Source organism: Phalacrocorax carbo, chromosome 16, assembly GCF_963921805.1.
Source record: "Phalacrocorax carbo chromosome 16, bPhaCar2.1, whole genome shotgun sequence".
NCBI lineage: Eukaryota > Metazoa > Chordata > Aves > Suliformes > Phalacrocoracidae > Phalacrocorax > Phalacrocorax carbo.
Window position 1 is genome coordinate 12,527,805 of NC_087528.1, and position 24,664 is coordinate 12,552,468.

General features: G+C 51.9%; 1 protein-coding gene across 4 annotated transcripts in view; it reads right to left on the reverse strand.

The window, feature by feature from the left end:
* The window catches only part of NDEL1 (nudE neurodevelopment protein 1 like 1), a 28,509-nt gene extending 12,071 nt beyond the window's left edge, over positions 1-16,438 (reverse strand). For 3 of the 4 annotated variants that reach the window (XM_064466810.1, XM_064466813.1, XM_064466812.1), the window contains exons 1-5: positions 16,347-16,438; positions 6,837-6,934; positions 5,154-5,307; positions 3,744-3,892; positions 1,936-2,072 (exon numbers count right to left, since the gene is read on the reverse strand). In XM_064466810.1, the coding sequence (XP_064322880.1) occupies positions 1,936-2,072; positions 3,744-3,892; positions 5,154-5,307; positions 6,837-6,922 (526 nt within the window). In that variant the 5' untranslated portion in view covers positions 6,923-6,934; positions 16,347-16,438. Of the gene's footprint in view, positions 1-1,935; positions 2,073-3,743; positions 3,893-5,153; positions 5,308-6,836; positions 6,935-15,861; positions 16,060-16,346 lie in introns of those variants that run through there. The other variant, XM_064466811.1, reaches the window with a different exon arrangement.
* Between the last annotated feature and the right edge of the window lie 8,226 nt (positions 16,439-24,664).

The following is a 24,664-nucleotide window of genomic DNA, read 5'->3' on the forward strand; positions in this document are numbered from 1 at the left end:
CCAATTCCATCACTTCCCGGTACAGCCGGGAGCAGAGAGGCAGCAAACAGAGCCCCCAGACCAGAGAGCTGCGTGGTCCCAGCGAGCTGCGTGGTCCCAGCGAGCACAGCAGGTGACTTGGCCTCAGTATTCTTCCCCATCTCTCATGCGGGTCCCATGGAAAGCGTGTTAAAAAAACTGTAGCTGGTCACAAACGTGACCACGTTCAGCTGCTGCTCAAGTAGGGGTTGGAGAAAGGGAGGAATGACCTATTCTCTCGCTTCCAATTCCCCACATTATTTTTCTGGTTAATAATCCACAGGACTCGGCACTACCCAAAGACAGTCAAAGGGTTGTGTCCGCTTTCTTGATGCCTCGACAAACAAGAGAGCGGACTGGAGATGCTGGGTAGTCCAAACAACAGGGAAGAGACTGGAGATGAGGAAACCCATGTTTTATTCCCACCTCCTCTCCAGACTGCTGCTTACCCTACCTTGTCCCCTCCCATTTTTACACATATTTCCTACAAAGAGCATCCACCACAGCTCAGCAATGAATCAATAAAATCCGTAGAAGGGACTAGGTGTAAATAAACAATGCATGACAAGGGAGTTGTTCCTTTTTGGGCAGAGCTACTTGATCTTTCACAGACTTCTTATTCCTTGCCTCAATCTGGTACAACGTGCAAGAGCAAAATTAGTTGTACATTACAGCTTTTAAGTTATCATAAATACTTAGACCGGATTTTAAGTAGAACAGCACAGCTGAAACTAAAATCTATTTGGGCTCATAGAAGAGGATTTGTGGCTGTTCAATCAGAAATGTTATATTTGAGTTTGACACCATAACAGTTCTTTTAGTGGCTAGCGTTCTTGCTTGCTGTCAGGGGCAATAACATGTAGCTTTGCTACACTAACAAATGCTAAAAATTTCCATGTGACTCATCCAAGAAACATGGTGTCTTTTTTTCCAATTATTCCAGTGTTCTAAAAAACAGTCCCCTAGGTTTTGCTGGTTTTTACAGTATTATTGCCCTAACCCCAAACTACAACACATATATTTCCTCAGAAAATAGTTACTCTCCCTTTTCATGTTTATTATAAAAACCCTGTGCTTCCAATAGAGGCTTTCGATCTGTGGGGCACAAACTCGGTTCAGAGGTTCACAAAGGAGAACAACAACAAAAAAATCGGAGCCTCCTGTCAAGTGTGTTGCCTTCCGCTCAGATATAGGCCTTAACTGAGGAATTATTTTAGAAGGCTTCACTTGGGAAACAAAAAGTTGACCACCACTAATCTCTGAACTATATTAATGGCAGGCACAGGCCTATGTGCAGATCACCCCCAGTATTAGAGAAGTCGGTTTCCACCAACCGTTAAAAATATGCTTCCCCAGCATCCCCAGTGTGGAACCCACTGGGGAATTCCCAACTCCTGATCATATCCCAGAACACTGTCCCAAACACCTCTGATCCCATGGGTCTAACCACAGTCTTTATTGGAATTTCTTAAATAAACCAGGCTATTTCCAAGAGGTTTAGAAGGAACGCAGGAGACAGGAATTTTGAAGAAAGTTATTTAACCATGTATCATGCACTTCCCTCTCACTTCCTGTGCTTTCCCTTCCTATACAAGGCATAAAACCACGGCGAGTGGGAACTTTTGAAGCACGCTTCCTTGATTCTATCACACCTGTGGAACATCGCATTTTTGTACTCACCTGTGTTAAAAATCCTGAATTAATCTGACAGTAATTTTGCCCTACCTAAGGAAATTTTTCCTCTTCGCTACACTGGACACACAGAGAGCAGAGAACATACTGTTAGCAATACCCAACGCTTCGAGTACGCATCCAGTTCAAGTTTCGTTACACGAGGCTTTCTATAAACATGAGCTTTGGTCTCTCTTACTAAGCTGACAATGTACCAAGACACAGAACTAATCAAGCAAGCCATACCTCTCGCTTCATCCTTTAATCTCTGTACAGAAACCAGCAACGATTCCTTGTCATCCAGTTCACTTTCTAAAAACGCATTTCGCTCAATGGCTTGGTTCAGTCTTTGTTCAAAGTCTTCCAATGAAACTATTGTTGCCCTAGAAACAAAATCCAGAATATTAGGTTCTTCAGCTCAGCCAACATAAAAGCGTATTCAGAAACATAATAGAAGAAAAATGTTAGCAGGGTCTACATTCAAGTTAGTCATTTGAAAGCTATGGAAATGCTTCTTAGAAAGGACTAATAAACTCCAAAGAAGCAAGGGAGTAAGATGAAAAGAACACGATAGCATCTGGCTCTCAGGGATGTAACAAAGAGCTGGGAAAGAGCCAGTCCAGTGCACCCATCTCCATTTTTCCCAAGCCATGCTTGTGCTGGTTTTGACTGGGGTTGAGTTAATTTTCTTCACAGTAGCCAGAACGGGGCTGTGTTTGAATTTGTGCTGGAACAGTGTTGATAACAGAGGGATGTTTTCATTATAGCTGAGCAGGGCTTACATGGAGTCAAGGTAGTTTCTGCTCCTCACTCCACCAGCGAGGGGCTGGGGGGCACAAGGGGCTGGGAGGGGGCACGGCCGGGACAGTGACCCCACTGACCCCAGGGATGTCCCACACCACATGGCGTCAGGCTCAGCACATGGAGCTGGGGGAGGAGGAGGAAGGGGAGACGTTTGGAGTGATGTTGTTTGTCTTCTTAAGTAACCATCACGTGTGATGGAGCCCTGCTGCCCTGGGGATGGCTGAGCACCTGCCCTTGGGAAGGAGTGAATTAATTCCTTAATTCGCATTGCTTGTATGTGCAGCTTTTGCTTTAACTATGAAACCCCCTTTAGCTCAACCCATGTGTCTTCTCACTTTTACTCTCCTGATGCACTCCTCCATCCCACTGGGGAGGAGTGACTGAGTAGCCATGTAGGGCTTAGCTGCTGGCTGGGGTTAAACCACAACAACACTCCAAAGCCATACATTTAATCAGAGCATTAGCTCAGGTGGTGCTGTACTCTCCAGAGCTCTGGACAGGCAACAACCCAGCGAATGCCGAAAGCAGGGCGCTGGGATATTACCTAAGACCCAATTCGTTCCATGATTTCAGTGGCATAACTCATGTGTGTCAAAAGTTAGTCATGAGGTTAAGAACCTTGTGGAAACAGGGCCTCAACGCTCAGATCTTTTTGCCAGATAGCCAGAGGCTCATTCCTGGTCCTGCTGAATCAATGGCAAAATTCCCATTCAGCAAAATGGAAGCATGACCTACTCCAAAACTGGGCGTTTCTGACAGCAGCCTGTTCATTTTATGCATTTATAAAGGACATATTTGTTCCCTACAGTCATTAAGCTGTTATGCAAGGGAAGAGGAGACTCCTTTGGCCTGTTTTATTTAAATGAGACTATGTAAAGCATTAGCTTCCTACTTCAAAGGGCCTTTGAGCTACAGGGATCACAAATATGAGAGTCACCTAGCTGGTAGTATCAAAAGCAGTGCACTGGCCTGGCTTGCTCTCAGCCTGCTTGCACTGCTTGTTTCTCACAGGAGCACAAAGCACTTTGGTCCCCCTGCCTTTTGTTTCGTGCTGTAACACAACGCTCCCAGCTGATGAAGGTGAACTCCAAGGATAAACTGCACTGCTCAAAGAATCAAATGTCTTAGGCTTTGTTGGGGTTTTTTTGAGTGTATGTAATTTTCCCCTTTTAAGGAATAATAAAATGATCAATCTGAGTAGCAAAGACCTAGTGAAAACTTTAAGGAAAGAAGAGGTTTGTAGCCTTCACCTCTTTGCGCGTTCCAAGTCATCGTTGGCCTGCTCCAGCTCCCTCACATACTTATGCAGCTGATCTTTAATGGCCCGTGTCTGGCTCAGGTCATCCTCTAACAACGACACTTGCTTGTAACTTTGTGCATACTGGTGCTCCAGTTTCTCCTGAAAGAAAAAAGCAGCGAGATAAATATCAGTCGCATACACTCTCCAAACCATCGGTGGTAAAACGGGACAAAAGAAGTAACATCCTCGCTGCAGTCTGCTGATTGGGATTGCTGGTAACAGAGAGCAAAAATTGGAGAGGTAGAAGGAACAGCTCTGAACAGAGCTGGACACAGTATAAAACCACAATCGCTGCATTGTGCACAGACATCTCGCCACGACACAGCTGGCTGCTCAGAAATGCATCCCTGCATCTGTTCCCAGCAGCCTGCACTGACAGCTGCTCTGAAGCCTCGAACATCTAGGAAGCCAGAGACAAATCTAACTGCACGGCCTCCCCTTCAGTGCCTCTCCCTTGACAATAGCCGCACTGTTACCAGAAATTGTCTGGCATCTCCATTAGCAAAAATGGGAGGCACTGAAATCTCTTAGAAAATCTCCAGGCTCATCGTTGAATGACTGGAAGAACTGACTCCCAAACATGCTCGCACCAGCTCTGAGGGGACAGATAGGGACTTACGGAAAAACTACTGACTTCCTAAAACATGTACTGACCTTACAGATACAGCTGGGACTGGATATGCTAACAAGTAATCCCATAAACTTTACCTCCACTGGGTAAGTTTCCAACCTTTGCTTTCCCTAAAATAACGCAAGAACTACCAAAAATGATGCTTTTTCAAGACTCCAGAAGAAGAACGAACTTGTTAAGATAGAGGCACCAGTTAAAAGTTACCTTCTGCACATGCAGACCACTCTGCAATTCCTGTCTCCACAGATACGGCTGTTAAGAATGAATTAGGAGATTCTCTCTGATAGATGTGCACAAATCACCCGTCTTCAGCTTTCTTTAAGGTCTCGTAAAAGGAGACCTTCTGGGCAAAAAAACATACTTTGCAAAGAAAGATGACAACACGGTGGTCTGAGAAAGCATACTTGTGTCATCCACCCTGTTGCTATGCTGATGTTGCCCGTGTAACTAATAAAGCTACTACTTGGCAAAGCCTAGCAAATTCAAACAAACGAGCGCTAACTCCGTGACAAGAGTTTCACGATGTGAACAAGAAAAATTCCACCAGAAATTTCCCTGGCAAGTTGCTGGCCTTATTTGGACTACCTGCCATACTTAAGTGTGGATCTTAAACAGTCAGCTGCTTTACTTCACTTGGATATTCAGTGACCGAGAACAGACCAGACAATCTAAAATGAGATCCAAAACGTACCTGTAAGAAGAGGCAATGCTATTACAGAACAGACCTACCTTTAATGTCTCCACTTCATACTTCAGTCTTTGGTTATCTGCTTGCAAATCTCTATTCCTCTGCTCAGCTTGCACTAGCTGTGCCTCCAACTCAGCTTCTAATTCTCGGCTTCCCTCCTGAAATTCAGCCAGCTCTTCACGAGCTTCCTGGAAGCTATAAGGAGAGGATTTCATCAGTTGAAAATCCAGCATCTCCCAAAAGTTAAAACAAAATCCACAGCTCTTCTAAAATAGTAAGCTGAAAAAACCAAGAGTTTTAAAGTACTTAGTGTCATCCATAGACCTCTAAGGGGAAAAAGAAAAACGGGGAAACAGAGAAATTACATTAAGTTTAGCTATAAAAGGAAATTAATTCTCTTACATCAAAACAAACAGCCACATTAAATGCATGTGTGAATACAAACCTGTATCAAGGCTATTTACAGGATTCATGGGAGTCTAAAAACCACTTTATATTCCATTAGCTTTCACTGCTAGCAGACCTGATAGAGTCAATGAATTAAGCAAACATTTAACCTGATTTTGGTCAAAAATTGTAAGAGAGAACAACAGTTTCTGGACCTCTGCAATACATGGAAATTTAAGGTTCTTGAAAAGCGTGAAGGTTTGAATCTTAGGGCTACTGAGCACTTCGGCAGGAAGCCAGCACATGCCTACCTTATACCACTGCAAGTTATTAAATCTAGAAGTAGCCACTCCACATACCTTGCTTATTATATTTGCCTCTTTACCATACATAATAGTTTGGGCTCTTAGCAAGCAGCAGAGAAAACTAGTAAGGCTTTAAGAAACAACATATCCTCAAACTGGTCTCAAACTGGTGTCTAACACAGAATTTTCTGACACTCACAAACAGCTTAAGGTTCTCCACATGGACGAGCCCCTCCACATGCCCAACACTCCCCCCACCCAAAAAAAAAAAACCAACAAAACCAAACAAAAAAGCAACTTGCACCTTGGGCTTTTGGGCTTGAGGGAGCTTTAACTGGCTTCACCTCAATTGCAGATGATTTATACTGAATGCAAAGAAAAGCTTTCCAAAGAAAATAAACTGGGAGCCTCCAACGCCCCCCACTCAAAAAAAAAAAAAAAAAAACCAACAAAAAACCCACCCCAAACAAACAACACTCCCCGACCCCCAAGAAGCCCAGCATTACTCAAGACAGCAACCTCTCTTTGTCATTTTTGATAACCAAAAAGCCTTGCGCTCCCCAAAAGATGCAAACCACTGGTACAGGCTGGACTATGAGGCACAGCACACTTCAATAAATTGCAGCGGACACCAAAACAGCCACTTTTCATACCAGTAATTCAACTACAAGAAGCTTGAGGGAACAGTAATGATACAAGGCAAGCCCAAAGGCGCCTTCTTATGATAAAATATCAAGATACTACTTAAGGCAGCACTTTAATTATACAAAGATGCACATGATCGCAAAAGGGCTCTGCTCATGCTCAAACATGCTCGAAACATAGCCTGGAGTTCGTGGCATGGGAGCGCCGTGCAAGGAACACTCACCTCCCCACAAGGCTGGAAATCTTAAAGCTGGATTTAAAGCTGGAAGTGCAGAGATTCTTTCTAAAATATCTAATACCCATCATGTTGTAGCCTCACGGAGAAATAGACTAAACAATGTTCTGGTCATTAAGAACCAAATCCAGCCTCCAAATCTATAACAGTACCTTTGTTTGTACTTCAAGGAAAGCTCTTTCCAATACGCAGTTTCCTCCTTTGGACTCGAAAAAGTCGGGATTTCTTCACTGTCCATGATCAATATGACCTGCAGGATACAAACATAAGAATGAATCCACTCGGGATAAATAGACAGGCAGACCGCCCCCAAAACTGCTGCTAAATACTGGGCTTCATCGCCGCAGCCTTTCCTACAGCGGCATCCGGACTTGGCACCCACGAGCAGGATGTTAACGGTCCCTAACAAGCGTCGTTCAGCACAGAGACCTGCCGCAACAAGCAACGTAATTTTACCCAGCTTCTGGAAATGCTCGTGCAGCAGCCTGAAATAAGACCAGAAATTTTGGTGTATTTTGTACCTGCTGCTTGAAACAGCAGTTAACGCCACAAGCTCACTTAGGAGCACACTTGATAAGGACATTAAAATTTACAGTTGTCACAGCTTCCACTTTTGTTCATAAAATGTTCCTAAAGAGATTTTCCCTCCTGTCGCCAACACAGCGATGTACAACTATTACAGCTGCAAAGGCATGTAATGAACAAGGACAAACACCGTGAGGTCGACCACTAACACACTGTGCTGCGGAGATTGAAATTCCATTTACTCTTCCTACATTGAGTCTTAGCTAATTCCTGCTTTCGTATAAGACATGCGGATAACAGAAGTCATCCTCACAGTTTTGCTCCCTCTGTCCTCTCAGACAGACACAAGGAAGATCAGTCTCTCTCATAAAATTACATGGTCACGCCCTCCAACAGCGCTTCCAGCCTGGAGGTGTTCAGACCTTCCGTGCCAAGGCAGGGGGACCACGCTCTCTGGATAAGGACCGCCTTCCTTCAGCTGCTCGGACCACTGGATGCCATTTGCGTCGCTGCTTGGTTATTAGCCAGCGTGAGAAACACAACCCAACACGTACTCAGTAACAGAGCAATACACAGTCCAGGGACACAAGATATTTGAGACCTCGACACACACCAGGTCTCAGCAGCTGATGAAGACGACGAAGTGGTGGTTGTGGTCCTGCCGTGCACAGCATGGCCCAGAGAAGCGTTCAGATAGGCCCAGTTCCCAACCCCAGCCAGATGCACCACACCGTGTACCATTTCTGAGCTCTCCCCGAGCAACCCCACAACTCTTTTACCAGTAGGCATCTTTCTTTCTCCCCAAAAGCCAAGCCTCAAATTTGGTTATTAACACCCTGAGGAATAATCTGAAAGCAACCTCCTTTCTGTTTAAAGCAGAGGCTTTAAACAACACTTGCATCAAGCTCATCAGTCAGTAAGAGCTGACCTAGAAGTCCTGACTTTCACACTCTAACAGGCATCAATAGCCAACGCTGTCCCTTCAGGCCTAAAATTGTCACGCCAATATGTCCCGCATCTCAGTGACCCACATTCTAGACACCTAAAAGTGGGACAAAACAATCCCATGCTTTCATCAGAGGGCAGACAGGCTCATTTCAGAGACTGGCACTTATCTCACATACAAAGCGACGCAGAATTGGCACATTTGTTCTTCAGCTGAGACTGCAGCTGCTACAATCCAAGGGCACAAGATCGAGTTTATCCAGAAGGTGCTAAACACCCCAGAAACACCCCAACTCTCGCACTGTGTTTATTTAACTCTACAGCTTTATTGTAGAAGCAAGTTTGTCATGAATCAGGTCTCCGTGCTGCCCAAGAGAACTGATGGGGTCTCCTTTTCTGCATTGCCCTGCACTAGGAAAATAAAGCGCACATGTGGAGCCATTATAATTCCCCCAGGAAATATATTTTCAGTCCTGCTGTACCTCTTCAGATAAAAATTTCTTTGGATGTACTTGCTTCAGTCATTCCACCTGTTACCAGGGCAGCTCAATCACAACACAGGGACAACTCATAAATCCTATACAAAAGACTGTTTACGGTGGGGGTAGAGCCCATGAATCACCTCCTAAACTGTTGTGGTTTTGCAGGTGGGTGCGTTAAGGCGAGCAGACATCTGCTGGGGCTCAGGCGCGTGTCAGGCAGCTCCTCAGCTGCGATGCAGATTGCCGGGAAAAGGCAGAGGTGAACAGCTCGGCTCGGCTGCCGCTGCCTGCTGCCCGTAACATCACTCCTACACTGATCTCACTGAAACCGCTTCAGTCAAAGCCTTCTGGCCTTTCCCTCCAAGGCACTCCCCTCTAAACTGGCACCCCCTGAGAGGCTCAGATCAGCAAGAAGCACATTCTCCCCAAAATAAATGAGGTGTAGCACAGAGGGTCAGCTCCCACAGCGCCGGATGAGCTGATCTCAAAAGGTAAACATCCAGGAAGCCACCCATCAGCCAAATGCAGGATGCGTTTAGAAAAAAGTTTCTACAAGGAAGCATCTTACATCATTTCCTAGAAGTAGTCGAGAAAAGGTACGCCCGGGCCCAAGGCTCCTTCCTGTGTCTGCTCGTGGGGCACACCCTCGGAAATAACCACCCGAGGAACCCCTGCGAACACAGCAGCCTGCGCGAGGCGCGGGAAGGGCTGCCTGGGACCCACAAGCACAGAGTCACCAACTGCTGCGGCAGGAGATTTGCCCCCCCACCACTCCCTTGTCAAAAGGCTCTTTCTTTTTAGGCACCAGAGGGAGCAGATGCAGCCCTGAGGTACCTCAGGCCCCTCGGCACCAACTCTTCCCCCCAGACCCACCCAGCTGGAGCAAGCTGACCTTTTCCAAGTCTACCATCCCTTGCCCGCCTTGGTTAAGCGGGTGATCTTGGTTAGGCGAGTTCATGACTACTCACGCCCCATGTTTTCCATCATGCCTAACACTATCAGCATGGATTTTTCATCTGCTAACTGCACTGCATAAACACCTCCACCAGATGCTAAGGCCAGCATGCAATACCAAGCTCCAACATCTCTATCCCAGTCTTTGTACACCAGTTACGTCGCTTGTCTTCCCTCACATGCATGAGGGACAAGAGACAGAGGTAAGAGCACACAAACACTCTGCAAACAAGGTGGTTCGTGGCCAAAATACTAGTCTGAGGGTTGGGAGATGCGGACAGCTTCCAAGCCTGCCACCAGCACACATGTGGCCATAAGTAAATCATTTCACTTCTGCCAGCCTTTGCCCGTTCCCTCTATTTATGGCGTAGAAACACAGGCCTATCTAAGCACATGCATCTGCCTGGCAGAAAGCAACTCTAGGCATCATCAGAGCATAACCAGACGATTTTAAACATCTCACGTGTGGGAGAGCGGATGCCCACAGAATACCAAGAGTTTAACAAAACTGCTTTGCTTTACCCTGTTGCTGGTTGTCCCAGCTCTGGGCATTATGTGAGGAGCTGAGAACCAGCACGGCAAGCCCTTCCTATTCACGGGCTTCTTTGCATACGTGGCACTTGCAGAATCAAGCCTTTGATAAACAACACTGAGGCTTTCAGGATACAGACAAGACAATGCAGCAGCGTCTTCCAGGGAAAATGAGAGCAGGCTTATGCTGCTGCCCACTCGAAATTCATTACAAGACAGCTAGGCATTCACACAGCACCCTGGGAAAATTGAGCTACGCGGGCATAACTCCAGGATCCGAAGCAGCTCTCAAACAAGAACTATGTTCAAAATGCGGTGGCTCCTTTCAAGCCTCCCCTTACATAGTCAGCAGGACAGAGTAACTCTCCACTGTTAAAATGGAACAGCTTTTCCACGCTGTGATCATGCTAAAAAAATGCAGCTTGTAGGTTAAAAGCTTCTCTAAATCTAGGGGGTTTTGTACAGGATTAATCTGGTTTGTCACCTCCAAAAGCCTCCTTACAAGTGAGATGCTCAGTATCCTCTGGATATTACAAGAGCCAAAGGCTGAATCAAACATGTAGCAGAAGCAACCAAACTAACATGCAGACAGGATTTTTCAAGTAGCTTAAGGAATATTGCATTCAAGGGCAAACCAAAATCTTGATGGAGCCATGTCTCAGCTAAGCCATGAAAACATAAGCACAGCTTGACGTGTAACACGGTACCTTAAAAAAGCTTCCCGGGCCCTCCATGTGACTGGAGGCGGCTGTTGGGTTTGGATCAAATATCAGATCAAAACACTAAGGTTGAACTATGACACGATGCTTCAACTTTTACCCACCCCTTCCCACAGTCAGGAATCCACTCCTCCCCACTCTCAGAGTCAACTCAGTTCACTGACGCATCGCAGTAAGGATGAGCAATAGAAGCACATCCAAAATGATTTTGAGTACCACTCGGGGGCAGCTGCAATTCACCCAGGATGCACCTGCAGCATCTCAAGTGGATGGATAAACCATTCTTCCTGTTTTTAATCATCCCACATTCTCCCATTTAAAACTAACTTACAAATATTTGCCATATAAAGCAAATTAATATTATTTAATGTCCATGAACACGTTGTTTTTCTGCACAAGGGCCGCCAGCTTTCTCCCTCACAATATTGCCCAATATTTTCAGACAGCAAACATGAAGAATTAAGCAAACCAAGACCACTCGAGTGCGACAAGTCACAGTGCTACGACTCCCCCATCCACACTTTGCTGTCGCACCACTGAAGGCAACGCAGATGTCCGCCGACCTTTGGAATTAAACAAGTAAATACCTAAAATAGGACTCGATAAAGAAATTGTGCCAAGTTCACTTCTGGCCTTCAGTTCTCAAGATAACAACCCATTCTGGCTATCAGAGTCCCCAGAACTGCCAAGCGCCACGCGATTGCCGCAGTCATCCCCTTCTCGCCGGGAGTGGCTCTGCCACGGAGTGCTGGCACCGGCCAGAGCTGCCATGAAGAGCAGGAAGGACTGTCAGCAACCTGGTCTTCTTCCTCTTCCCATTTTATGCTGATTCACAAACAGAAAAGCAGAAGAAATCCCGTTTCCACCGTTCTTCACCTTCTCAAACCAGGAGAACGAACAGGGGACCCCCCAAGCCCCTGAAGCTCTGGACTTTCTTTCCAAAACCCAGTCAGGATTCAAAGCAAAGGAACCTGAGCACTCTAGCCAAAACCCAAAGCAAATCTGCATTGTCTTTCAGTTATCAGAATATGGAAAACAAACAAACAAAAGCCATGGATTAGATTTCACCGATCAATTTGTGCTTGTTTTTCTCATCCTGAAATAGGAGCCGGAGGCATTTTCATATGCGTTTTGGAGTGCTGCCTGCTTCCATCACTGCTTCGGAAAGCAAACCTCTGTCTTTTCCTGCAATACTATTTTTGAACTGAATGTTCTCTGGTGAACCACAACAAATGCCTCCTTGCCTCTTACAACAGCAGCAGATGAGCTTTCAGGAAAAAAGAAAGTCACAGAGGACAACGTCAGCACAACACTCCTTCCTCTGGCGTAATAATAAATCCTGTATTTCCAATTGGACAGCAGAGGAGGCAGAAGATAACCAAATCCTACCTGCAGGAATTCTGCGCCAGGTTCAGACTAAAAGCCTTTAAGATAACCAAACACCATACAATAAAGCCTTCTTATCTCAACAGCTTCTTGTGGAATCAGCCTTATTAATCAAATAAAACAGGTATGCTTTATGCCACATGGCCAAGACTCACACACCTTGTGACTTCCAGTGGGGAAAAAAAACCCTTGATGAGTTAAGCCAGCACGAGGATACAAGCCTTGAAACCAGAAGAAAGGTACTGACGCAAGAAGCCTCTTTTCAGAAATCAAGCTGCAACTACCAAAGGCATCAGAATTTAGTATTAAAAAACATTTATCCCTTTCACAAACGTGGGAAGTTTAAGACATCCGACCTCTATTTGTTCCCAGGTAACACCACTGAAGAGCCTTAAAAAGAAAAATCTGAAGAGGTTGGTGCTCCTGATGCAAGTTCAGTATCTGCAGAGATGAAGAAAAGGCCCCTGGAGACATGCATGTCCCAGAACATCCTCACCACGAGAACAATTTTCTCCCAGCTCCGTATCTGGGAAACCCAAAGGGACAAATCCACGCAGAGCAGAAGGGTGTGGAGCAAACGGCAAACTGAGAAGGAAAATAAGTCTGTGAAAAGGATATGCTGCTTCTCCCTGCCTCAGTCTTTGCTCTCTGGAAAACCACGCTCTTAGGAAAGTCAGTGAGATATGATGAGCACCAGGAGCACCGATCCTGACCCTACAACGGAGGCTGCCAGCCGGCAGAAGCTGCCACGTGCCTGCACACCCCCTACCACCACCACCTCTGGAGATTATCCACCCAGCTCGCATCTTCTCAAAGTCACGGTTGCCTGGTTTCTTTTCAAACCTTGAAAGATTACAGAGCATCCTACCCAGAAGCAATAAATTTATCTGACAGCTGATGACACGCAGAGCAAAGAGCTTGCGACAAATGACAGCACACAGGTCCCTTGGGCTTTCCTATTATCTCAGCAATTAATACCATCCCGATGACAACATTCAACGGGAAGGTGGTGGCCAGAGGGCTAAGATGCTTCTGGACACTGCAGAATGACAAGTGACCAAGAAAACTTAAAGGGAAAAGCACTTACACAGGTTTCTTCCAAGAGGAGTGAATTCTGTTGCTTTTACACCTCTGAAGTTCTATCAGTGCCAAGGAGGGGAAAAAGGTTTTGAAAAACACTGCCCAAAGGCTAGTCACAGGCCAGCCATCAACAGAGAGGGCCTGAGGGCTCTTCAGTAAGCACTTAACAAGATGAGAATTAAAAATAAATCCCCAAACTCTACATTGATCAGGAGAGGGAAGCAGCACAATCTGCTACTGAGCTGTGTCGACAGAAGAGCCCTCGAGGGACACAATCATATGCAGAAAAATATGCCTTGATGGGTATGTCTTATTTTTCCCATGGATGAATGCGGTTCAGCAGCAAAAAGACAGTTTGCTTGAACATACTTCATTTCATACTTTACCTTGATAACGCTTGTGGTGTCAGAAACACCAAGAATGACTGAAAAAAGACCATATCCTTCCTGTAGTCTGACTTTCCCTGTTTCTCAGAAATAACTCCAATAGACTGAGGGAATAAATAGTACTTTGTTGCTATACTTTTTGGCAGTCTGCTCCCAGACACATCTCCAGAGACAAGACTCCTTGTGGCACCAAGGTCACAGACATCATCAGCCTTGTGGTTTCTCTCCACTTTCTTCTCTTCCTTTCTCTTATCTCTCCTTCACCACCAAATGAGGAATTATCTCACGTCTGTGACCTCTACAGAGTCAGGAAAAAAAAGAAAACACCCAAACCAAAACCAAAAACCAGGGCTTTGCCCTGAAGAAGGGGGGAAGGAAATTATATCACTATGCCTCTGAACACATACTTTCACCCCCATAACTCCCAATGACATGCAGGATCAAATCCTCACATACGCGAACCAGAAAGAGAATGCTCGGGCTCTGCCTCCATGTACACAACACAAATACAGAGCCCAGCCAGGTCTGGGTCTGAAAGCAAGACAGAGGATCTCTTCCAGGGCATACCTAACACTATTAATCCAAAAAACACACTACATATCCCTACCTGTCACATCCTGTACAGCCGCAGTTAACTGGCACTATCAGCCGGCGTGCCTGTGCAGCCACATTGCTGACACATCAAATTTAAATATACATAAATAAATACAAAAGCCTTCTTAGTCATTTTTCTGTCCCAGGACAGCTCCTTCCTCTTACAGTTACTAATACCTCTAATAAAACGCTGACGTTGACAAGGCCACCCTACCCTCTGCGGTGCCCAGGAAAAAGAAGAAAAAAAAACAGAAAAGAAGAAAAAAAATTGCTTAAGTATCCAAAGAACACTTCTACTGTGGCTTCACATACCTAACCCGCTCTCAGTGCAATAACCACCACTGGCCCCCAGAAGTGCCCTCCGCCTCTCCGCACTCGTGACCAAGTCAGAGGGAAGCGAGAAGCCCTGAGTCACCGAATACTCCCAGCGCAAACTGGTCAAGGGTGGTGAAGCTGGACTGCGGGTGGGCGAGGACAGCTCTCCTCCTCCTGAGGAACGAGGGAGAGATGCAGTAATGAGAAGTCACTTAACTGGAAGTCTCTCTAGCAACGTATTTCCTCTTGCGTCGGATGTGTTCATCCTTTACGGCATGCCTGCTGCAATTTGGGTCAAACTCATCAAACGGGGAGTACGAGGCTGGGACTGTTTGAGTTTGGTCATGTTTATACAAAATACAACAGGACTCGCTAAGCTGACAGGGAGGCGATAAAAACCTCGGAGGAAAACCCACAGAGAATTACTGAAAAATACTCGATAGAGATGTGCCCCAGGCACATCCACCAAGTATTTTACGGAAGAGAGGCAAATCATAGCTCCAGTTCTGCATCTGTGACTGGGGACAGATGATAACTAAACCCCTTTTGGGACAAAGCCACCTACAAAGGAGGCACAGTGACTGCAAAGGGAGCAGCCGTGCTCCCCCACAACAGCCAGGAAAGGCAACGAACTTACCCTGCCGCATGTTTCTGAGCACGCACGTGGTTAAGACCCTTTGCATTCAGAAATCGCTCTGAGCAAAGTCAAGAGCAATTCGCCACCAACGAGGCCGCCCTGGCTGCCCTCCTCCCTGGGACTTGGCGGGGACGGACAGGGAGCGTAGCTACCACATTGAAACAGAGAGCAGGAAAAAAAGGTGCCCTGCCCCATCACACGAGGAGGGACCGCACAGCCCCGGGGACGTGAGTCACCTCGCCCGCCGTCCCCTTCCAGACCCGAGGGCGGCCAGGAACGGCTCCGGGGCCGGGCGGGCTCCGCGGGTTGGGCGGCTTTGGCTCAACCCACCCGAATTCTGCAATTCCAGCCGGACCCTTCCCAGAGCAGCGCGCCGCCGGGCCGCCGCCCCCGGCCCAGCCACCCTCCCTCCCCGCCGGACACCCCGGCCCGGCCCGGCCCCGGCCCGACCGGCCCCGCGATAGCGCGGGACGGGGGGGACCGAGGCGCCGCGGTGCGATAGGCCCGGTGCGGGCACCTGCGGGGCCAGACCCGGGAGCTCCAGGGCAAACCCGCGCCGGCCGCCGCGGGGAGGCGGCCCCGCGCCAGGCCCGGCCCCCTCCCTCCCGCTCAGCCGAAAATACCTTTACAAAGGGGGTGTTTCCCCCCTCCGCAGGCGCCGCTCGCGGGCGGGCACGGCCGGCCCCGCCGGGAAGGGGAGCCCGGCCCCCGCGTACCCGCCCCGCTGCCCCGGCCCGTCCCGCCGGCCCCGGCCCCTCGGCAGGCGGCGGACGCGGGGGGACCCGGCTCGCGCAGGGCGGTGGCCGGGCGGGCAGGGCCGAGCCGGACCGGACACTGACAGGCACTCGTTTCCGCCAATGGGAGGCGGCGGGGCTGCGGCGCCAGCCAACTGCGAGCAGAGGATGGGCGGGACCTGCCCCGTTGTCAGTTTGCAGCCAATCAGCGGAAGGGTGCGGGGCCCGCAGCCCCCGGCACGGCGAGGGGCACCCCCCCCCTTCACCCCCGCCGCGGCCGCGTCCCCCTCCGGTCCGCCCCGTGTGTCCCGGCCTTCCCCGGGCCGGTTGGCGGCCGCCGCGGGGATCCCCGGCCTCCGCCGCCCGCCACTCACCGGGGCGCATCCCCTGTCACAGCCGCAGCACCGCCCGCCGGCGCCGGTTCTGCCTCATCCGGGTACTCCGGGGGGGCGGGCCCGCGCCCGTGATGCAACGGAGGGGCGGGGAGAGCGCTGCACGCAAAGGGGTGGGGGCGGGGCTTCCCTGGCCGCCGGTGCCGCCTCCGCCCGGGGCAGGGGACTCCGTCCCGGCTCTGCCCGGCGGCTGCGGCCCGGACGTGCCCGGCGTGCCCTTCCCGCCCCTCCCGGGAGCCGCCGGCGCTCCCCCGCACCCTGCCCCAGCGCGGCGGGAGGGGCTGCCTCGGCCGCTCGTCCCCGTCCCGTCCCGCCCCGCCGGCCGCCCCCGGGGTCAGCCCGGTGGGAGCTGCCGCCTCCCTGCCGCCCGCGGCTCCGGCCCCCGGTGCCCCCGGGAAGGGCAGGCCCAGGCACCGGCACCGCAGACCTGGGCCCCTAGAGGGGACGCCCCTAGAAGGGAGCGGGAGCGGCCCCGGCCGCTGGGACCCCCTCCCTCGGCACCCCCATCCTGGCAGCCGCTCCCTCGTTCCCTGCACACCTTTCCAGTCCCCAGGCAGCCCCGAGAGCAGCGCAGCTCCCTGCGGGGAGGCGCTTTTTCAACCCCCCTCGGGGACCCCACTGACCCCGCGCCAGGCTTAGGGCAGCCGATGGCCTCCAAGACCACCCCGATCCATCCCGGCTTTCTGACTCCCTGCTTTCCGAATCCCTGCTTTCCCGGTGCAGCATCTCCCCGCTGGCGGGGGGCTCGCCCGCTGCCCCACATCGCCGCCCTCGCGCCTGCCGCACGTGTCCCTGCAGCCCCCCGGGGCGGCGGGCAGGGGAGGACAGGGTGCCTCCATGGAGCCTCCAGGACCGGACCTGCCCAGCGGTTGACCTCCCGGCTCCCTTGCAATGACCTAATACTTAAGCTTCGTTTGCATGCTTAATTTCCTGCCCTCTCTAATTAGCTGGTCAGCCTGTCATTAGCAGCAGGCAGCACTGTTGGGATGCCCTCCTGCTCCCCTTGCCGTGGGCTCATGCTGCTGGCAGCGTGGCGCGGCAGTGGCCGAAACTGCGGCCGTGCCGGCTGCCCTCGTCGGGACGGCCTGTCCCCTCTGTGGGCAGGGCGCCACCAAAGCCGTCTCTGTCCCTGCGTCTGTCCCCACAGCCTCTCCTCTGCCGTGTCCCACCCACCCATATGCGGGGTTATCCAGGGCTCATGCTCCGGTGCTTTCCCACCTTTTCCCACAGCAGATGGGATGGGTGGTTGTGGGCAACCTGAGCACGCACCACTCCCTCCCCAGCCAGGCGTCCAGCCAGCATCACGGACACCCCCCGATGCCTGCGCAGGACTCTTTGGGTCACCCTCCGTGACCTGGGTATTACACAAGGCCACAAATGCTGCTCAGCAGCGTCAGGCCAAGCCTGGGACGTGCGGCAGAGCGCGGCTCCGAGCCACGCACTGCACCTGAATTAGAGGCTGCAAGAGGTGGGGAAGCCACAGCGTCCTGTGAGAAGTCATCCTGGTGGCAAGTTGCCCTTGGAGCTGTCTCATCCCTCTTGGAAATGGAGCCTTTTCCCAGTGTGTATTTGTGCACCTTCCACTGTATCTTCTGTGCCCAGGTGGCCCTGTTCACAGCCCTGGCCCACCCCCTTCACCTCCCACCTTCTCACTTCAACTAACCCCCGCCTTGGCTCTCTGAAACCGTCTCTGGAAAGCGGAGTGGGAGATCAAGGCAGCTGTGCAGAGCCTGGAGGCCTGGCTGGGAGAACACCTCCTTTCCCAGCATCCAGCCCTGGGCAGCTCTGAGCTGGGAGCAGCCAGAGCTGGTGCTGCTGAGTGTGAGCACAGCCCAGCTCTGGTCGGGTGCCCACCACCGTGCTCTGGAGCAGGCTGGGTGCCTGGTTTTCTCACTGCACTTCAGAAACTGTGAGGAAATGCCATGCACTGTTGCATCGTGCATCCCACGTGGTCCTGGTGCATTTTTTTCCCTCACTCTTCAATTATGGAGTGGCCCTGCCATGGGGATGAACATGCACTACAGTCATCTGCAAGGATACGAGCTGAGCTCTCGCTGGGGACCCGCGGCGGTGCAAGGGTTCTCTGCACGTCTGTCCACACCTCTGGACGTCTGTCTGTGGGAGGCAGGGGTTGGTGCCACTCCTGGCTCCGGGCTGCACACCAACACGCAGGCTGCGTGGGGGTACCTCGCTGTGCCGCATAACCCAAACCTGGATCTGCGTCCTCGCTAAATCATCACAGAGATCACGACCTGCAAGACCACTGGAAATGAGCTGTGTGCGCTGGGGCAGGGGTGTCCCCTTTATAAAAGTGCCAAGGGCATATCTACACAACCCTAAATGAATTTCCCCAGGGGCACCTGCAGAGTGGCACATCCCGGGTCTTTTTTCTCTCTGGTGGGATCCTTTAAACCCCAGCCTGAGCTCCTTGACCCCTCTTTCCTGGGCCAGGAGCTTAGATTAATGAAATAGCCTTTGCGTCTCCCTGTGGCCAGTAGCACCGCTGTCCCAGCCAGCTGCTGACATCAGCGCAGCATCTCTAGGACCAGGGATGGATGCCACAGCTCCATCAAAGCTGCCTTTACCAACCACCTCTGTCCCAGCCTGGTGGGGCTTTGCCTCCAGCAACAAAGGCATAGCACTGGCAGGGGCCGTATTTCCCAAGAGGTCTGGCGTGCCTGCCTGGTTAACACTGATTTTTAAGTCAATGTTTGCTTTGAGGTCGCTCCCGGCTGCACCCCATTGTAAGCCAGAGCGGTTCCCATCCATTCACCAAGGGGCTCGGCGCTTCCAGCCGCACAAAGGAGCAGTCACTTAGCATTAGCGACTGCACAATGCGGCCGTGTCTCCCGCCGGCTGAGCCGGGTCTGTGTTTCGCCAGCAAAAGCCCCTCCGCTGAAAGGCCAGGGGGAGACAAGGCAGCCGTAATGGATTCGAGCAAAGGGGGGGGTCTTTTACGGGGGCAGGGGGGCACGGAACGGGCAGGAGCCTGGTCTGTCCCACAGTCAGGTGTGGGGCTGCTTGGGATTGTTTTGGCGTGGGGTGAGTAGGGGGACAGGGGGCAGGACAGGTTATATATTTGCAAGGGCTGTGCCATGGTGCAGGGAGACCCGTGGCGGGGACAGCCCCAAAGGGTGGGGTGCAGGGTGGGTGTGGATCAGCTATGGCTGGGAATTATTAGCCCAGACATGAGGCCCCAGAAAGTTCAGGTACTCCTGGGCATCCTCTGGGGAGACACTGGCGAAGGTGCAAGAGGGAGAAATAGCCACTGGGGCTGTGTTTCTGAGAGGGGCAGGGATTTTCTCACTAACCCCTGCCTTGGAGGGGTGTCTTGCTGACTCCAGGAGCATCTAGGCTGGGGCGATGGAGCTGGGAGCAGCCCAGCCAGAGAGAGGACACAGCCCCAGAGGGACACATGGGGCTGTGGGCATCTCCCCTCACATCTCCCTGACTCCAGCAGCACTAATCCCATCTGCCCGTACGCCTTAACCAGCTGAAACAGCTGGGGGAAAGCTGGATGCTGTGCACAGACTCTCAGCTGCCCGGTGAAGGATTTGCTCGTCAGTGAGGCAAAGCAGTGCCTGAGCTGCCCCGGCCATGGCAGGGAGACCTGGCAGGGCTCCAAGGCTGGCTTTGGGTGATGCAGAAGCTGGGATGGGAGACAGCCTGGGGAGCTGGGCACTGATCTGTGCTGGGTGGCAGCATACAGATCTCCTTGTGGCTCTGGAGATGTGAGCATTGCCCATTGGATGTCATCTGAGAACTGTCAACTCATTACACCTCAGGAGCTTTGTGGTGCTTGAACTGGCCAAGCCTGGCCACTGCTGGGCTTGGGAGAGGTGACCACAGACCTTCAGACTTTGGCCTCGCACAGCTCCAGCTGAGGACCCCGTGTCACGAGTCTGCCAGGCTCAGTGCTGGCAGGTGCTGGGGTACATCAGAGCCCTGTCCAGACTGATGTTTGCCTCCAAAGAGCCATGATCTCATACCCCCACCCCACTGCCTCCTTTCCTGGCTGGCCAAGGCAGCCTCTGGGGCAGGACCTGCCATCTGCATGCAAGATTTGCTGCCCACAACTCCCCGTGGTCCCCATCCAAGTGCTGCACTGACAACAGTGGCAGCAATATTTCATCCTTGTAACCCAATGGGTTGAATCATGGCTGTGTGGAGCCCTCGAGATGTGTGTCCCATGAGGCTCTGTGTGCCCCCAGCACACAGCATGGGGAGGGACGGGACGGGGAGGGCGGGATGCAGGGAGGGACAGGGCTGGAGGAGATGTAAGCAGGTGTGAGACTGGGATGGGTAGGTCTGGGGAGGGTGTAGGGCTGGGTGTGGGAGGGATACGGGAGGCCATTCAGGGAAGGATGGGGCTGGGAGAGGTATAGGGAGACTGGAGGGGGCCAGGACTGAGGGTGGCACAGGGACTGCAGGTCTGTGAAGGACATGGCAGGGCAATGCTGAGGGAAGTGTACGGAGAGACAAAGGACTAGGAGGGCTTTGGGGAGTGTGGGTCCATGGGGAACAGCTCTAGGGAGATGTGGCACAGCAATGGTTCTGGGAGGGGACGACTGGCCTGGGCAAAGACCCTCAGTGCTCCCTGCCCAGCTCCGACAGCGAGATTCTGCAGGTAGGGCCACCCCGCGGCTCTGCCCGGGGGCAGGGACCCTGATGGCTCTGTGCTGGCGTGTCCCCCGGCCGCTGGCACTGCCGGCAGTGGGGCTGGCTGAGGCTCGGCTTGCCTGGCACACGCCACGGCCCAGCAGCCTGCCGGGATGATGCAAGAGCTGGGAAAGCAAATCCACGCAGTGCCATGCCGCCGCTCTGTGGCATGGCCGGGGGGACTCTGCCCCCCAGATTTGAGTGGGTCTGGATGAAGCCAAGTGCAGCGTATGGCCACGGCTCCTGCCCTTGCAATGCCTGCAGCAGCCTGGGGCTGATTTTCAGGGAGGGGGGATGTTGAGGTCTCACTGCTCGACCTACAGCCATGTGCCACCGATACCCAACACTCCCCTGGGATGTATCCAGATGGCCCAGCAGGACTGCTACCCAGACACCCCAGGCAAAGGCAGGTCAGGTGAAAGCTTCAGGACAAGGTGTTTCATTAGGGCAGCTGCTGCCACCAGCCGGCAGCCACATCCCCCCTCCCGCCGGGGGGGATGAAGGACTCCATCCCCTGCGAGTCAGCCCAGGGAGAGACCTCGCTGCTTGGCCAGAGGGATGGCCGGGTCCAGGGCCAGGGGAAGGGCTGACACTTAACAGGATATTTCTTCTAGCACGAAGGCAGGAAAAACCTCTGTTGTACTCAACAAAGGGTTCACTTCATTTATCATCCCTCTATCCTGCACCCAAAGTCCTCCTCCGAGCTGGCTGTATCCATCCATATGAAGACTTTTTTTGATAAATGTAGCTATTTTTATTGACTAATCTGAGTGCTGCCTTCAATGCCTGGGAAATATTTGCCAAATTGCTTCCTTCAACAGACTTTGCCAGTGATTCCTAAAAATACTTGTTTGCAGCTCAACTTGCCTGTCAAAAGCAAAGACACCCTGAAATGCTGATTGACTTGATTATTGCCCGGGTGCTCATGGAGTGCAGCGGTGACCCCTTAGGCACCCGGGATCTGCTTGTGCCCATTTCCCTGGGGTTCCCTCATGATGGAGGTGGAGGGCCCAGGAGATATGAGAAACTGCTGCGACAGTGGCGACAGCCCCGACGCCGGCTCGGGATTCTGTCTCTGTGACCCCTGGGATGCGGAAGGGGAACCCCAGGTACCACATGCCCCTGTGGGACACTGTGGGCTGGGGGGTTGGCAGGACCCTATATGTTTTCCAGCTGACCCCAGCTGGAAGGAAGGGCTGGGTTTTCCTTCCCTTATTTTGACTACGGGGTCTGCAGGCCCCACAGGATGGCAGAATGGGGAGGAGAGTCCTCCTGCTCGTGCCAGCATGTCTGGGGAGATGCACTTTGTGCCGAGCATCCTCCTTTTGATAACCTGCTCAGGTTTCTCTGGTTGGTGACCCACAGGGTGGTCCCGGGTGGTGGAACAGCTCTGCCTGCAAATTCTCTGCTCACAGCACCTTGCTAGCTGCGTGATGGTAAGATCCTGGAAAAATCAATAAATGAACCCAAATCAAGCATTCAGTGCTCATTTCATTGAGCCTTTCCTTTCCGTGCCGCTCCAGGATGTGTTGTTGCAGGACTAGAAGCTGACCTGCACTTTTTCCTGTTAAAAGCAGCAACCCCTTTGCTCCAGGAGCTGAGTCTTGGAGGAAAAACCCAAACTGCAACACAGCCTGGCAGGCAAAACCACTGCTAACATTGCAGGGTTTCTGTGCTGTGTCCCCCAGAATAAGGCTTGAGGGAGCTGCCTGGTAAAAATGCAGCCAGAGGGGATGGTGTAAAAGAGCCAGGCAATGCCCTCTGCTGCAGGGCACACTGGTGGCATGGCTCATGGCACAGCAGAGACAGGTCACAGGGACCATAGTGGGTCTACATCGGGTTTGTGTGCTTCCCCAGAGGGGCTGGTGTGGGCACCGGGGAGGGAGGACAAGCAGGGGACAATCTGCCATCGTTTGGCCACATTTAATACTACCACTAAATGTGATGATGGATCCCTCCTGGGTTTTGATACACTGCTCCCCATCCTGTCTCCAGGAAGGCTGTGCAGCCCCAGCAGCTCAGGGCTCTGCACAGGCAAGTGGGCAGCTGCCCGCTCCGGCTGCCACTGCTGAATAGATGGCTTCTTCTCTGCCCAGCATCTGCTGCTCGCTTCAGAACTGTATTGTTTCCCCATCACCCTCATGATGCCATGGGTTACCATTGCAGCAACTGCCCTGTGCTGTCTACCAGCATCCCGGAGGGTCTGAGGTGGGATGTGAGGTGGGACTAGGGCCAGGGTGATGGGGAGGCAAGTGGAGGGGCAGCCCTGGGCCAGGGGAGGGGGATGTGGGCCAGATCTTGCCACCACATCCATGTTAGAGTTAGAGTTTTCATGGCATCATCCTGGGGGGGTTTGTGCAGCTCTGGTCTTGCTCTTCATCTCAGGCGATTGCATTTGGGCTGCCCCCAGACTCAACATAGGCAGCTCCTGCAGCGAGCTGATGCCCTGCTTGGTGGAGGGCATCTTTGGGGGTAAAATCATTGAAGGAACCCCTGGAGACTGCAGTTGCCCTCCCAGGCATGGGAAAACCCCAATGACCATGGGGCCGCGTGGCTCTGCATGGACTGCATGGGACAAATCCCCAACATTTGGTGTCAGAATAAGGCTCCAAGGGCTCACGCCAGGCTCAGGGTTATTCCTGGGAGGGTTTGCTGCCAGCAGCAGGGAGGCAGGGGCAGGTCAGATCTGTGATGCCCAGGTACCACACAGGTCCCTTCGCAAAGCTGGCAGCATCTGGTGGGAAAAACAGTTTGGAGAGGGGTTTGGGGACATACCCAGTTGTTCCTTGGAGTTTGATAAGCATTCGTCACATCAAATGACCGGACCTAAATTTCTGATCATCAGGAGATTAAGCAGATCCCATCCCAGCTGGTGGGGAAGAGACAGCGTTCCAGCAGGTGGGTACCACCAGCTCCAGACTGGCAGCTCTGCAGAGGTAGGCTCAGGGCTTTTTATCAGTGCACCCTAGACTTTTTATTTTAGGGTGGCCAAAGCACATCCGAGAGCACCACCTCCTGGGCACGGCAAAAAGCACTGAGGAGAAAGCCAAAGGAAGAGGTTCTGCTAGGTGTTTTGGGCCATCTTGGCTAAATCAGCACCTTGATGGCAGGTGTCCATCCTGCCAGGTGCCGACAGGCAGGATGGAGACACCCAGAAGGAAAAGACACTGATTCTCCCACTCTGCATTCAAGCAAAGCAAGCACGGGAAAAGATGGATGTGCTCCTTAAAAAAGGGATGAGGTCCTTAAGGTCTTGGGTGCCCCTAGAGCTCATCCATCTTTTCCAGCTATGAGTTTATTTTGACAGCGTAGGACTGGATATAATTCAGGCAGGGGCCAGGACCCTTGGACCCTCCACCAGCACGGTGCAGCCCTGGGAATGTAATTTTCCTTCACTAAGCTTCTTCCCCAGACAGAAATATGGCCCCTGGCTAAGGTAAAACACAGATTTACCTTTTCCCCCCTGCTTCCCTTCACCTCATTCCTACCAATGCCAACACTCACCCTGTTTAAGTCAGGGCTGGGAAGAGGTGGGAGGAGAATGGGCAAAGCAGAAACTCCTATAAAGCCTCAGATTTTCAGGCTAAGCATTGCTAAGGGAAAACCTGGAGGGGGGGGTGGGTGTTTGGGAGGACTGGCCA